The 15,531-nt window shown below is 34.5% G+C and overlaps 1 protein-coding gene across 1 annotated transcript in view; it reads left to right on the forward strand.

The window, feature by feature from the left end:
* LOC107746189 (neuron navigator 2-like) overlaps positions 1-15,531 on the forward strand; it is a 220,775-nt gene that overhangs the window by 119,013 nt on the left and 86,231 nt on the right. The window contains 1 exon segment of the mRNA XM_016560341.1: positions 12,535-12,652. Within this exon segment, the coding sequence (XP_016415827.1) occupies positions 12,535-12,652 (118 nt within the window).

Below are 15,531 nucleotides of genomic sequence, written 5' to 3' on the forward strand. Positions count from 1 at the left end.
TTCATATTTTTATTTTATTATTTTCTTTATATATTTTATTAATTTAAAAATATTTAATTAAACTATATATATTACAAGTATTATGTTGTTTACATTATTGTTTTTTTTTTAATGCAGTCTGACACCTTGCAAATTGTGCATTTTATATGCAAACATTTTGACTTGTTTTGCCATTTTTGCATTTTTATTTTTTTTTTGCATATTTTCTGTGACTTAAAAAAAACTTGATATAGGTTTTTGTTTTTTTGAAAAATTTCTTAACTGCTGGTCATATTTTGTCTCACCTGGTTTTAAGCACTTTTAATGTTTAATCAGGTCTTTAATGCATTTAAACTTTAGGATTCAATACTTATTTATATTCTCGTACGTTGTGCCAGAAAGCTCTGGTTTGTTGTTGCATATGATGTTTTCCGTTACCATAAAACCTAGACTGCAAGGTTTCACTTATTTTGGATTTAAGACCTATTCAGAGTCACATACTATACGTTAACGCAGAAGTCTGTTGTTTGTTGTTGGTTATGATGTCTTCTGTTAACTGAACACTGCAGGGTTTTGCTTGTATTTGCTGTGATGCAGTGTTTATGTTAGACGATCTGACAGGTAATAATACAGCAACAGCTCAGCTTATAAAGAATTCAGTTTCATTTCTGAAAGCACCCTTTATATTTCCTCTTTATTAATCCATGCACACCCTATGTGACTGGTGTCGCGGTCTTATCCTCTGCACGTCAAAGCCACAAAGGTCTTATTGCTTGTCTGGAGATGAGGTGATAAGGGGAGCTGTTTAATTATGGATTACATGTGCAGCCCAGCACAAGTGCCAGTGAACTGAATATGTTTAAGGTCGGATGTGTGTGTGATGGAGGCTGAAACGTGTCAGTGTGACCCGATCATATCAGCAGTGAATATTGCAGTGACACTGCGGGAAGAAAGAATCAGAGCAAAGGCTGAAAGCACCTCACATTCGTTCATTCACTTCATCATTGGACCATTAAATATCCTGGTCTGTGTGCTTTTCAAACCCAACAGAGGGTGAGATACACATCTCGCCTACTTTTAATTAGAGACGTCCAATCTAATACAGACTTAATTTGATATATTCAAAATTAAAGTACACTCTGAGAAGTTAATATTTCATTAATTTAACAACATGTAGATGGTTCTCTGATGCTGACTATTGGTTACATGACATGCAGGTAAACAAAAAATATTTTAATTAAGGGTGCTCCGATCAGGATTTTTGAGGCCAATCACAGAAAGCAGTATCTGCCGATACAATCACCGATACCGATTTTTTAAAAGCCTTATTTTTATCATGTAGAATTATTTATAGTAATACTCTAATCAGGATTTTTAGACATTTATTCAGACTCCGTTTGCAGTGCTTATGTAGTCCATATGTGTGGTACAGAAGCTTTCACACAAGAGTCTGCTCCTGATCTGTGGCTGTTTACCACAAACACAACATTTATCCATTATTTTGATTTTAATTAAATTAATTTTCGGGCTGCCAAAATCTGAAGAGTACCTGGGATTTTGACATTTTGCGAGCCCTGGATGCTATACTGTAGCACTCCAGGAGGTTATATTACATTTTGTTGTGGGTTGAAGCAAAATCTACAAATGTCATTATTCATATTTCAGCAGAACAGAAGGGAGCATTGGTTTCTATCAAATCACTTATTCATACAGCACAGGCTGAGCAGACAGCTGTCTGGTGGTTGAAGGTGAGGAGTAGTTAATGGTGTTTAGTGTCCTGCTGAGAAGACAGACCCACATCAACCCGTCTGTTAGAGCTGATGGCGCTTCAGTACAGCCTGGATGTGTCTCATAGCCCCGGCCCTGCAGATGGCAGATTGTATGTGTGAATATGTTGAATCTAAAAGTGCACTGTTTATTTTGAGAACCGCAGCTCGAGTGTCATCAAGTGCCGTGTTCTGGTTGGCGCAGATGGCGCTGAACTTTTTGAGCCGTCATTGAAGTACCGTGTCAAGTTCTTCATCTTGAAAGCAGGGGAACGGCGAAACATTTCCTGCTTTCTGTTTGGTCTGAATGTGGCTCTTAATCCCGACTGAACTCTCACAGTCCCAGAGGTCGTATTTGCCGGCGCTCACATCAATCTAATGTTCACGCTTTCATCTCTAAACCACAGACATGGCAGCAGTCAAGAGCTGCTCTTGGAGCTTGTCATGTTAGCACAAGGCCAAAGCCACTTGAAGTGTTTGTGGTGCTCGGCGGACACGGCCAAAGCCACACGCGCAAAACACCTGCTGTTTCTAATTTTAACATAAATCATTTTTAGCTTTCCATTTATTATTTTTATTAATGAAGTAATTAATTATTAATAAAACAATGTTTTATATGTAAATATTTTATGCTCTTAGTTATACTTTGTCCTTTAAATGTCTACGATGCTGAAATTATCTGTTGTTGTTAACTGTAACAGCTTTCCTAACTAAAAAAGTAATAATAACCTACAAATAACCTACAAATGGCCAATATGTTAAAGATATATATATTTATAAGATATTAAATATTATTATATTAAATATTATTTATAATATCATAAAAAATAAACAACATTTTGAAGGTAGATAGATAGATAGATAATGTCTTTTATTATAAGAAAGTGAAACATATTTTATTATAAGAAATGGTCTTCAAGAAATTGTTCTTAAATAATTCATTTTAGAATTTAGAATTAACTTTCCTGTTAATTCTTCTGATAATCTACTGCTAATTTAGCACTACAGTAGATGATGACAGAACTACTGTATATAAAATATGAAAATAGGTGCAAATAGGTGTCCACAATTAAATATGCAATATTGGCCAATGCTGGAAAAAATCACACTTTTTTTCTTAGCCAATACATGGTATGTTCCTTATATGCATGCCTAAAAAGAATCATTCAAAAAGAACAATTTGTGTGGGATTTACACATCACTAGTATAAATTAAGGCTATAATCTCCTACCAGATATTTCAATCAAATGTCTCTTTAAAAGTGCTATTATTATACTTTAGGTTGGCCTAGCGTAGGTTAGCGCATTTTAAGTTGGTGGAGTGTGCATTAAAGGACTGCTTTTATTTCTGCTGTTTCTCTGACTGAGAAAACACTCAGGCATGTCTTTTTCCTCTGTCATCTTCATGCTTTTGTGTGGTAACTGTCTAAAATGGTCCTTTCTCCTTCAGGGATTGAGGTTTCCTTTCCCTGATGGGTGAGAGGACGGCTAATTTAACTAGGCCGAAATCTGATCACAGGCTGAGGGAAAATACTTAAAAGCAGGGCACTTTTAGGTCACGCGGGGAGTATAATTACGGTTTAGGGGTCACGGCAGAGATGCAGGGAGCGGGGCATGAGAAAACTAAGGACAGACCTTTTTTCAGTATTTACAAAAGCTCTCAGTGTGTGCGACCGAATTTGATGAAATGCGTCTGTTTGAGTTGTCATGCGGGTAAAAGGACTGTGCTGCTTTGTCTTGGGTGCTCAGAATATAATAGTGTGTGTTTCTTTATTTTCCCTGTCTGTCTGAATGAGAAGCTTTAATTGTGTGCTGTTTCTTTCTGATCGTTTACGAAAAAAGATCTGTGATTATGGCCGAATCCTAAAGTGTCTTCCTGTATGTTGGATACCCTGCTCTCAGTTTGACCCTGTCTCTGTGTGTGTGTGTGTGTGTGTGTGTGTGTGTGTGTGTTCTGTGATTATGGCCGAATCCTAAAGTGTCTTCCTGTATGTTGGATACCCTGCTCTCAGTTTGACCCTGTCTCTGTGTGTGTGTGTGTGTGTGTGTGTGTGTGTTATTTTGGTCTTTTTTGATCACATACTGAAAAAACTTTGGAGGAATTACTTTGAAACAATTTTCATTCAGAAATTTCCAGGTAAATTTCACAAATAGTTACAAAGAAAAGACAAATAACACTGAATTAAATATGGAATTTTGAAGTAGAACGAAAAAAAATCTCCAATAAAATTTATTTTATTCACAACTTTGAAAAGTCGTTTTTCCAGTGTATGTCTTTTAAATTAAACTATTCTGGATAAAATCTGGCTGATATTATCACTAATAAGCAGGACAAAAGCAAAGAGGTGGATATTAATTTCCCTTAGAGCATCTCTCCTGAGCGGTTTTCTGTCTGTCTTGGGTAATAGATCTATTCACCCCTATTACAATGACTGTCCTAGTTCTGGGTAATGACTAACATTGGTTTGTTCCTAAGTGGCTACACACATTAGACACAATAAGAACAGTGTGTGACAATACACGCTTAACACACGGCATCAAATGCAATACAAAATCCTCCAGTGTTGGGGAAGCTATACTCTTTTTTTTTTTATTAACTAATAATACTAGGTGTTTTTTCCCCCTATTTTTAAACTGTTAACAGGTTTACTAATAGACTTAATCTATGTGTAAAAATAAATGAATGATGCGCTCTCTCCTGTAATTTGGAAATATTGACCTCCAAAACATGATTTCATTTCATAATGTTCACGAAACATGCATGTTACGGTCCCTGTATAAGGATCTAGGAGTCGGAAGGGACACATAACATAATAGATGGACAACGGCTGGTGTCTTCCAAATAATTCTTTATTTTAACACAAATTACTCACAAAAGTAACCAAAAGTAGGAGACGGGGAGCCCAGCAACAGAGGTAGAAATGGCTAAACTAATAGAAACAAGCTGGGACTCCCCACTCCAAACTAAAATTACAAACTAAGAAAAGGTACGTAGCGATGTCGCTGCGGAGCAAACTGTGGCTGGCAGAGAGCCCTGGAGGGTCCGCCTCCTTCCACTTTATAGCTTCGTCTCCCCAGCTCAACCAATAAGGAACTAGAGAAAACAAGAGAAAAATAAGACATTATGAACACTGTTTAGTACGCCGTTTAAGACTCTGGGACGGGGCGTATGCGAAGCACGCGTAACAATGCAGATGGTTGCTCTGAGCACAACAAAAATCAGATGAAGTGAGTCGTATCCACTTTTAACTTTAATATTTGGTATGTCCACCTTTTGCAGCAATTACAGCAGCACATCTCTCTGGCATAGTGTCAGTATATTTCCTGAGAACTTCAACATTAATGTTATCCCATGCCTTCTGCAACTCAAGCCAAAGGCTTTCCTTTGAATATACAATAGATCTGTCCAGTTTATTTTCCAACTCGCCCCAAAATTGCTCGATGGGGTTGAAGTCCGGACTTTGAGGGGGCCAGTCCATCATTTTTTTTAATGTTCCAGCAGATTCCTTCCGTCGCAGGTAGGCCATCAATAGTTCATTTTTATGAGTACTGTAATGGCCAATTCAACAAAAACAACTGAAACCTCTTAAATATGCCAAGTGTTCTAATATATAAGCCGAATGAAAGAGGGCGCTCTCTGTTACCATGACGATGTAATTGATTACATTCCTCACCTCGACTTGACTCCCTTCGTTATAATGCTTGACCTCAAGAATCAATCACTGCTCATTCACTTTCACTGCATCCACCACACCTTACACAAATCAGCCAGAGACGTTCACTGCACCGCTCTCAGGAAAGCAGTTCATTATTTCACTATACTGCATATCTTGAATTATTACATAGAATTAGTAGAAGTGAGAAATACCTTTATCTTGCTTGTGGTCTGGCCAAAATGTCCTTGAAGCAGTTAATCATAGAATTTGATTATGGCACATGGAAAACAAAGCCAATTACAAATTACATTTACATTCAAAAGTTGGTAAGATTTGAAAATGTTTTTGAAAGAAGTCTCTTCTGCTTCACCAAGGCTGCATGTGTTTCATTTCAAAATATTTTTACAATTTAAAATAACAGTTTTCTATTTGAATATATGTTAATAAACTGTATTATTCTTGTGATGATAAAGCTGAATTTTCAGCATCAGTACTCGTCACGATCCTTCAGAAAATCATTCTAATATGCTGCTTTGCTGCTCAAGATACATTTATTATTATTATCAATGCTGAAAACAGTTGTGATGATGATTAATTTTGTGGAAAACGTGATACATTTTTCTTTGATAGATTCTTTGATGAATAGAAAGTGCAAAATACAGCATTTATTTAAACAATGTAAGTCTTCACTGTCACTTTTACTATCATTTTCATGCATCCTTGCTGAGCAAAGTCTAATTTCTTAAAAAAAAAAAAAAAAGACTGGCACCAACCTTTTGAATAGTTGTGTATATGTCATTTTATGGATGGATTGAAGAATAGATCTAGGATATACAGATAGACAGTTCTTGATTAAATACCAGGTCCAGCAAATGGACCCTCTTGACTGCGAGATAATGAACATTAAGGTCAAGTTGGAGTGACCCGGAAAGCTTAGCTGAAGGAAAGAATACATTTGCTTTTGAAATTGAATTTGTAGGGCGGTTAAAAACAGAGGAGCATAAATAAATGAGGCATCTGTGCTGTGTGTGTCTGGCCATGTGCATTATTAGATTAGAGCTCTAATCTAGACACTCCAGAGCAGAATTACTCACTTTACACCACTGCTGCACCAGATCAGCACCACACTGACACAACACAGATGGCAGGAGAGAAGACCTTTCTTAACTTCAGATTTTAATAGGGTGAAAGTGATTTCATACAAAACCATACTCAATACTGTTCTGTTTAACATACAGATTTACGTGTGTGAGTAAACTTGCCAGGTCTTGATTCGAGGGTCTTGCATGATCTATTCTAGTGCAATAGGCTCAATCTTTGAAACTTGCAGAACATGTTTGGTTTAGAGTGTCAGCTTAAGTTAAAGGGGGATGGAGAGGTGCAGAGGGGGTTTGTGGAGCATCCGTCACCCTTCTCACCACCCTGACACACATTCTTGTTTGTTGTCAGCACCTCTCGAGACCTCCCACATACTCTGCTCCTCTCTGTACATGTGCATGTGTGTGTTTGCATAAGTATGTGTGCATATACATTCTGCATGTTTGTGTGAAAAAAAAAACAGTTTTAAAGCTCAACAGTAAACCATTAGAGGCCATCAGCTAGATGTGTTTATAGTGAATGAGGCAGGAAAAGAAGCATTCATCTGGTTACATAAAAGTTTGCTATTGTTATTTGGGTTAGTCATCAGATCTTCAGACTGAAGACATCATTGTTCAGATGAAAGGAAATAGGAAAGATTTGTTAGAAACTAAGGAAATAAAGAAAGAAAGAGTTAGGAAATGAAAGTCAATTGCAATCATGAGTAGAACAGATCCTTAGTTAATCTACAGGATTCCTATTGGAATTCTAATATATTACAATTATATTATAAAAATTATTACAATAAAAATGTTGAACCAATCATAAATAATTCTAAGAATCCCTTAACAACAGTTAAATATACTACTATCTACTAAATAAACTGAAACTAAAGCACTAATTATATATACACTGAAATTCAGAATAATTATACATTACTTGCTTAATTATGATTATTTGAGTATTTTATTGAGAATCTCAGTTTACTCTGTAGAATCGTATTTACAATATCGGTTACAAATTATTATTGTAATAATTATTATAATATAATAATTCCAATAAATTAGAATTCCAATATGAATGTTTAACAGAATTTTTATTTGAATTATTTAGGATGATTTGCAAATTATGATTCAGATTAAATTAAATTTAATATAGTAATATTTCAACAGTAATTCTGTACACTCTTTTTTGAATTATTATAATTATTTAAATACTGTATAATTCCAATATATTATAATTGCGATAGGAATCCTTAGCAGTATTCTTTTTTTATTCCATTAGTATCTTTTAGGATTATTTGCAAATTATGATTCAAATTTAATTTAATTTAAAAATAAAAATTCAATGCTTTAGTGTTTTTTATTTAATTTAATTTAATTTAATTTTTTTATTAGGTGAAGCAGTCATAATCTGATATGTCTGGTAGGGCTGCACAATTATGACAAAAATCATAATTGTCGATTATTCCCTTGAAATTGTAATTGTGATTATTAATTACGATTATCACAATTTACATTGAATGATGTTTATACCATTGTTTAATGCAACTGCATGCCGTATTTTTATATGAAAATAAACAAACTGAAAACACTCTAAGTATTAAGTATTAATCTATAGTATTAAAGGGGTCATATGATGCAATTTTAAGTTTTCCTTTCTCTTTGGAGTGTTACAAGCTCTTGGTGCATAAAGAAGATCTGTAAAGTTGCAAAGACTAAAGTCTCAAATCCAAAGAGATATTCTTTATAAAAGTTAAGAGTCAACCACGCCTACCTAAAACGGCTCGTTCTAACACGCCCCCACTTACTGCGCTATTTACCGCAAGCTGAGCTGAAGCTCTTTTGAGATGTTTGTGTGTTGATTGAGGTTTAGATTGGCTTTATGTTTAGGACTATAGAGATTGCACCTTCACGCAGGTCAGCTACATGTAAAAAGCAACAAATGGCAAAAGTTTATTCACTTATTTAAGACTGGTCAAATTTCAGTAATGTTCTGTATCATTTCAGTGGCATAATATTTGCATATTTCTACTTCTTTACTTCTTATATTTCTGGTCTCACAGATGAATGTTATTCCAAAGAAAAACAAATGATCGTCTTTAAAATCTTCAAGTAAATCCTCAGGTTAAACGACAATGAAAAAATCAACAATGCATTGTATTTTACAGATGAAAGTAATTTTAGAGGCCAGAGGTAGAAATCACTCTATCAAGTGCAGAGACATTGACTACTTGTGTCTCTTGAATTGTTTATAATTGAGCTCATTTATTTATTTATTTAAAATACTGTCTCTAGAATATTTTGAGGTTAAAGAATTTTGCTGCATAGTTAAACTATATTCAAAAGTTTAGGGTCTGTAAGTTTTTTATATTTATTTATTTGAATACAGTAAAATACAGTAATTTTGTAAAATAATATTACAATTTAAAAGTAACTGCTTTCAATTTTAAGATATTTTAACATGTAATTTATTCCTGTGATGCTGATTTGGTGCTCAAGAAACATTTGTATTATTGTCAGTGTTGAAAACAGCATTCTTTGATGGATACAAAACATTTATTTCCAATATAAATATTCTGTCACTTTTGATAAATTTAAAGTGATGTGCCATTTTTTTATACCAAAAATATCTATCTATCTATCTATCTGTCTATCTATCTATCTATCTATCTATCCTATTCTGTCAGCATTTACTGGGAAAAATACTATGGAAGTTAATGGGGACCAGAAACTGTTTGGTTACCCACATTTTTAAAAACATCTTTTATGTTCAGCAGAAGGAAAAAATAAAAAATAAAAAAATAAAATAAATGAGTGTGAGTGTGAGTAAATGATGACGGAATTTTCATTTTTGGTGAACTATCTCTTAAATGTTGTTCTTGCTGAAAAATGATCAATTTCTTAAAAATAAAATTAAAAAAAGTTAGTCCACAAGTTAAATTATTGCAAACCAGCCTGAATATGCATGGAAATGCATGCTTGTCTAAGCTGTTAGCAGGGCAGTTATCTGACCTCACATTCACCTCAGTAAATAATCTTTTGTAATTACCTTAAAGTACCGTATTATTTAAAACCTCTCTCGTGAACCTGAATGGATGTTCTGTAGCTTCTGTCTGTGGGAACAATTCTGTGTCTGTGACTAACACAAACAGCCCTGTGATTAGTGTTTGACATGAGAGTCTTTGTAGTTGAACAGTGTTCTACCTCCCCGCTTTGAGCTTAAAGATGAATCCAAGTGACAGCTGTTGCTAAATTGTTGAAAGTTACCACACTCAGGAACTGCCGTTTGATATTCCCCGTCTTACTCACACAGGTAGTTAAACACGCTCATTAGCAAATGCGTGTAAGAGCCACCTGTTCAGTTCTCCAGAGTTGTTCAGTGACAGATCAGCCCTAAAGGCATGTCTGAACTCAGAGAACAGCTCATGCTCGGGTCAAGAGTGGACTGTACAAAGCCACGAGCTCAGAAGAGTGCAGAAATAGTAGATGCTGGTTTGACATCCACACAACAAAGCAGGATTTGTATGGGGCTGGATTTCTAAGTGCTGCTTTTGTGTGTGAGAGAGATGAGGGATTGTCACAATATTCTTACAGCAGTGGGACTGAAGCATCATGCCTCAGTGACTCAGAATATAAAGGTCAGTATATTTCACAGCATAATTCATCGTAAGTGCTGATTCAGATGGCATGTATGGATGCTTGTGAGTAATCAAGTGTTTGTTTGTTTTTTGCTTTAAAGGAAAATGTCCCATTGAACACTGTTTTCATACAGATACATACACTACATTAACTTCATAAAGTCCGTTTTAGACATTAATTTACTGTCTTTACACATAAAGAAATACACACAAAAGTATTTTTAATGCTTTTTTGAAAGAAGGCTCTTATTCTCACCAAGGCTGCATTTATTTGATTAAAAATACAGTAAACACAGCAATATTGTGAAACATATTACAGTTTAAAATAACTGTTTCCTATTTTTTAATATATTTTAAAATGTATTTAATGCAAAGCTGAATTTACAGCATCATTACTCCAGTCTTCAGTGTCACATGATCCTTCAGAAATCATTCTAATATGATGATTTGCTGCTCAAGAAGCATTCCTCATTATTATCAATGTTGAAAAGAGTTGTGCTGCTTAATATTTTTGTGGAAACTTTTTTCAAGATTGTTTAATGATTAGAAACTTAAAAAATCAGCATTTATTTTAAATAGAAATATTTTGTAACACTATGTAAATGACTGTACTGTCACTTTTGATCAATTTAATGCATCCTTGCTGAATGAAAGTATTCAGTTCAACTTTTACAAAGAAAATGCATAGTATTGACAAATATATAAAAAAAATAATGATAAATATTCAAGAAAATCTGTTTAATAGTTAAATACTTTGTTGAACAAATACTTTTTAACATACTTTTTAAACACTGTTTTAGTGTAATTCTACATACATGCCAAAATTGTATCAGCCAGTCCAACATTTAAAAAAAAAAAAAAAAAAAAAAAACCTTATTACGGCATTGTTACAAATGTTGATATGGTCGTAATTGACTGAAAGGAATACTTAACAGATAAACTGAATGCAATGCATGTACTCAATTTGTATCTTGACCAACATTTTTTTATGACATTAATAGCTATTTTAGTGTTTACATGGTGGTGAGCAGGTTCAGTCTGACAGACAAGTGTCATCTGTAATTTCAAAAGATCTTTTGTTGCTTGAAGGCATGTTTACCCTTACCTTCACTTCACTGCCTTCACCTCACCTTTAATTACATCTGACTCATTTAACCCACAAACCTTCAAAGCATGAGCTGGATTTGTACATTTCTCCACTGACTTTGGTCATTGCTCTCCATAATTATATGGGCTTTGTGTGCTGTTTTATGTCTAGATGACTCCAGCGAGAGCGATCGAGGGGTAGCGTGTGATGTGTTTATTTTGATGGCACAGGGACTCAGGGTGCACCTGTTTTTCCCATCAAGAAAACGGATTCCTCACATGAGTAACACTGCAATAATACACTCAGGCTTTATTTACTCATCAAACACACAACACAAGCTCTTCAACCCCTGTTGTGGGAATGTGTTTGACTACTGCCTGCATGGCCATTGATTATGTGCATAAAGCTTGCAAAACATCAAACAAACAAAAAAACTTTTCATTCATGTTAATTGTGGTTTATGCAATGTTATAGCCTATATTGGCTATTATTTTATTTCAGATTGTGATACTAAAGTCAAATGGGAAAATATCATGGTATTTACATGTAAGTTCAAAGAATATCATGGTATATGTAATAAAAACTACAAAATAGTAATAGCTACTACGTGTATAAAACAGCCATGGTCATATGTTTGTTAATAAATGTACTTAAATGCTTGAATTAAAGGGGTCATATGATGCGATTTCATTTTTTCCTTTCTCTTTGGAGTGTTACAAGCTCTTGGTGCATAAAGAAGATCTGTAAATTTGCAAAGACTAAAGTCTCAAATCCAAAGAGATATTCTTTATAAAAGTTAAGAGTCAACCACGCCTGCCTAAAACGGCTCGTTCTAACACGCCCCCACATATCTACATCACGATCTGGGAAGATTTGCATAATTAAGTTAAAGATATGTTTTATGGAAGCTTTATTTTCCAAAATAACGTGACGGTTTTGGCATCTCCGTGGGTTTTAATGCTTGTTGCACTGCTTGTTTACCGCTTTCCTTTACTTGTAAGGGGACGCGGGAATGTTTTTGGACAGACCCGCTCCAAACATGACTCCTTTCAAACCCATTCAGAGGTTTAATTTAAGCTCCCTCTGGGTCTCCCTCCACCTGCCCCAGTGAAGGGGCTTTTCTGTGATGTCAGACGGGAGAATTTGAGCGTTATTGGTGCTGAATAACTTGAATGAGGCACAATGGAGCGGATTTGAATAGAGAGCGGAGAGACTCGGCGCTCAATCCTCGCGCAGTCACGCTTGCATGAATGTCGTGAATCCTAGTTGTGTGAAACTTTTTTTTTGATGGATGGATATCTAAGCGAACTTTCTCCTTTCGTGTTGACAGATCTACACGGACTGGGCGAATCACTACTTGGCCAAATCGGGACACAAGCGGCTGATTAAAGACCTGCAGCAGGACGTGAGCGACGGCGTGCTTCTGGCTGAGATCATCCAGGTTATCGGTGAGCGATTCACTCTCTCCAAAACAGGCATGAAGAGTCGATTGAAGATTTTCTGTGCAAGGTGTACATGCCAGGTCGTCCCATTTTGGTGTCTGCATCAAATTAAATGTACAAAAGCGATTTTATACACACAGAAAGCATATTAGATGCAAATAAAGTGTTTCAAATAACATTTTCGAAACTAAAATGTCAAAATATGGGTGAAATAAATGTTCCATCGTCATTCAGCATAGGCTAGCACATGTAAAAATTAAACAACATACTTATTCTGACCCGTACCTATTAAAATACATTAAAGAAAATAAGTGATTATACAACGTTTTATTGCATTTTAAATGATTAAAACTTATTGCTGACAAATGGGTAAAGCCTAGGATAGTGGTAAGGATTGGTAGGCTAAAGATTTAAAATTACACTTTTTGGGGGCTGTACTGTGATAATTAAATAGAGGCTTTTAAATGTCCTAAATATGCCTGACAAGATTTTTTTGTTATACAAACGGTTTCACAGACGTTTTAGTGGGTGCCTTCTGTAAATCATGGTAAAATGTATGATAGTCATTATTTTTTTCCCCTCAAAATTAAAATTAAAATCGAACAGGAGTTACATTCTTACAGTCACAAAATATTATAAATACATAATTTGTGATGTATTATATAAATATGTATTTATATTTAAGCAGTCCTCTTGAGTTTAAAGCATGCATTTACTTTACTAAAATTACATTTGACTTAAAAACTACATTATAAATACATATTTTGCCTATTTTATTTATTCATTCATTCATTCAATTAGTTCAGTCGTTTTGTGCTCAATTTATGGATTAGTCTAAAATGAGTTAATAATGTAATAGATAATGTAATATTGCATTACTAGATAATCTATTTATGTGTAAGCAGTCCTCTTGAATTCAAAACCTGTTATAAGCTATCTAACCTATCTAATTTATTATATTAGAAATACATTTATAATATAACTTTACAACTTTTCACAACTACTTTTGCTATTGTAAATGATGATACATTGTTTCATTCATTCATTTATTCATTGTAACTGCTATTTTGTATGCTATTTTTATGCTATTTTGTACAACCTAGTAGGAAAATCGATCCCTGTCAGCAGCTCTTCCCATGGACATGTAAAGTTTTGCATTACCTCTGTCCTCCTAAAATGTGTTGTAAGAGCTGGAGAGCATTTGGTTACTTAAGAGCAGAAAGCACTGTACAGTGTTCTGGGGTGAAGTGGTGTTAAATGACTCAAAAATCTGAAATCTGACCTGCCCTGTCTGACAGACACAAATGCTGCATGCAACCAATTACATACTTCACATATATTTCTGTTAATGAGAGCTGATGGCTTTTGCCCTAAAGTTTTGAAAGTAAATTTTGAAATAAGAAAATGCTTGAATTGGTGACAATAAGGATATTTAAAGCTCACACCAACTTACAGGGGCCCCAAAAAGTAAATTTTGACCTTTGCATTGATAAAATAATGATTAAGTAGCAAATTATGTGGTAAATTGTAGTCTAAAATAATAATAATAATATCTCAAATGTTTAAAAAACATTAGAAATTAATTCTGAGGTCTAATTTGTTTGCAGATGCCGCTTTGATAATTTTTGAAATCTAATGCAGGGCAATTAATGCATTCTTATTTGTGGCTTAATTATTTTGTATATTTTGTAAACAATAATTCAATTATGGAAGCTTGTTTCTGCCATGGAATAAAAAAAGAAAAATTATTAATATTTATTGATAAGGCTTTTTATCTTTTTATATTAATTCTGACAAGTTATGAACTCATAATTGCATTTTAATCTCACAATTTTGACTTTTTTATTCGAATTTTAAGTTTACATCTCAAAATTCTGCTTTTTTCTCCACATAATACAAATAAAAAGGTTATTGTGACTTTTTTCTCTTCAGAATCGCAAGTTTAATAATTTTTTCCCTTCTTGTGAATTTCAGAATTTTTAGAAAAAAGTCTGAATTGTGAGATAAACGCAGAACTGTAAGAAAAAAGTCAGATTTCAGAATCAGAAGAGCTTTATTACCAAGTATGTTTACACACACAAGGAATTTGACTTGACGACAGGAGCTTCCAGTGCGAGTGCAGAAGAAAGTACAGACATACATAGGAATAGAAAAATTATTAATATTTATTGATAAGGCTTTTTATCTTACAATTCTGACAAGTTATGAACTCATAATTGCATTTTAATCTCACAATTTTGACTTTTTTATTCGAATTTTAAGTTTACATCTCAAAATTCTGCTTTTTTCTCCACATAATACAAATAAAAAGGTTATTGTGACTTTTTTCTCTTCAGAATCGCAAGTTTAATAATTTTTTCCCTTCTTGTGAATTTCAGAATTTTTAGAAAAAAGTCTGAATTGTGAGATAAACGCAGAACTGTAAGAAAAAAGTCAGATTTCAGAATCAGAAGAGCTTTATTACCAAGTATGTTTACACACACAAGGAATTTGACTTGACGACAGGAGCTTCCAGTGCGAGTGCAGAAGAAAGTACAGACATACATAGGAATATTTTGTAAAGATGTTGGAGGCTGGGCAGAGGTTTCTCCTGAAGTCCACGATCATCTCCACAGTTTTGAGCGTATTGAACTCCAGGTTGTTGTGACAGTCAGCTCTTTAACCTCCTGTCTGTAAGCAGACTCGTCTCCATCCTTGATGAGGCCAATGACTGTAGTGTCGTCCGCAAACTTCAGGAGCTTGACAGAGGGGTCCTTTGAAGTGCAGTCATTCGTGTACAGGGAGAAGAGCAGTGGGGAGAGAACACAACCCTGAGGGGCGCCAGTGCTGATGGCGATAGTCCTGGATGTGAGTTTGCCCAGCCTCACTAGCTGCTGCCTGTCTGT

The sequence above is a fragment of the Sinocyclocheilus rhinocerous genome, unplaced genomic scaffold (assembly GCF_001515625.1).
Source record: "Sinocyclocheilus rhinocerous isolate Xijiao unplaced genomic scaffold, SAMN03320098_v1.1 scaffold1002, whole genome shotgun sequence".
Lineage (NCBI taxonomy): Eukaryota > Metazoa > Chordata > Actinopteri > Cypriniformes > Cyprinidae > Sinocyclocheilus > Sinocyclocheilus rhinocerous.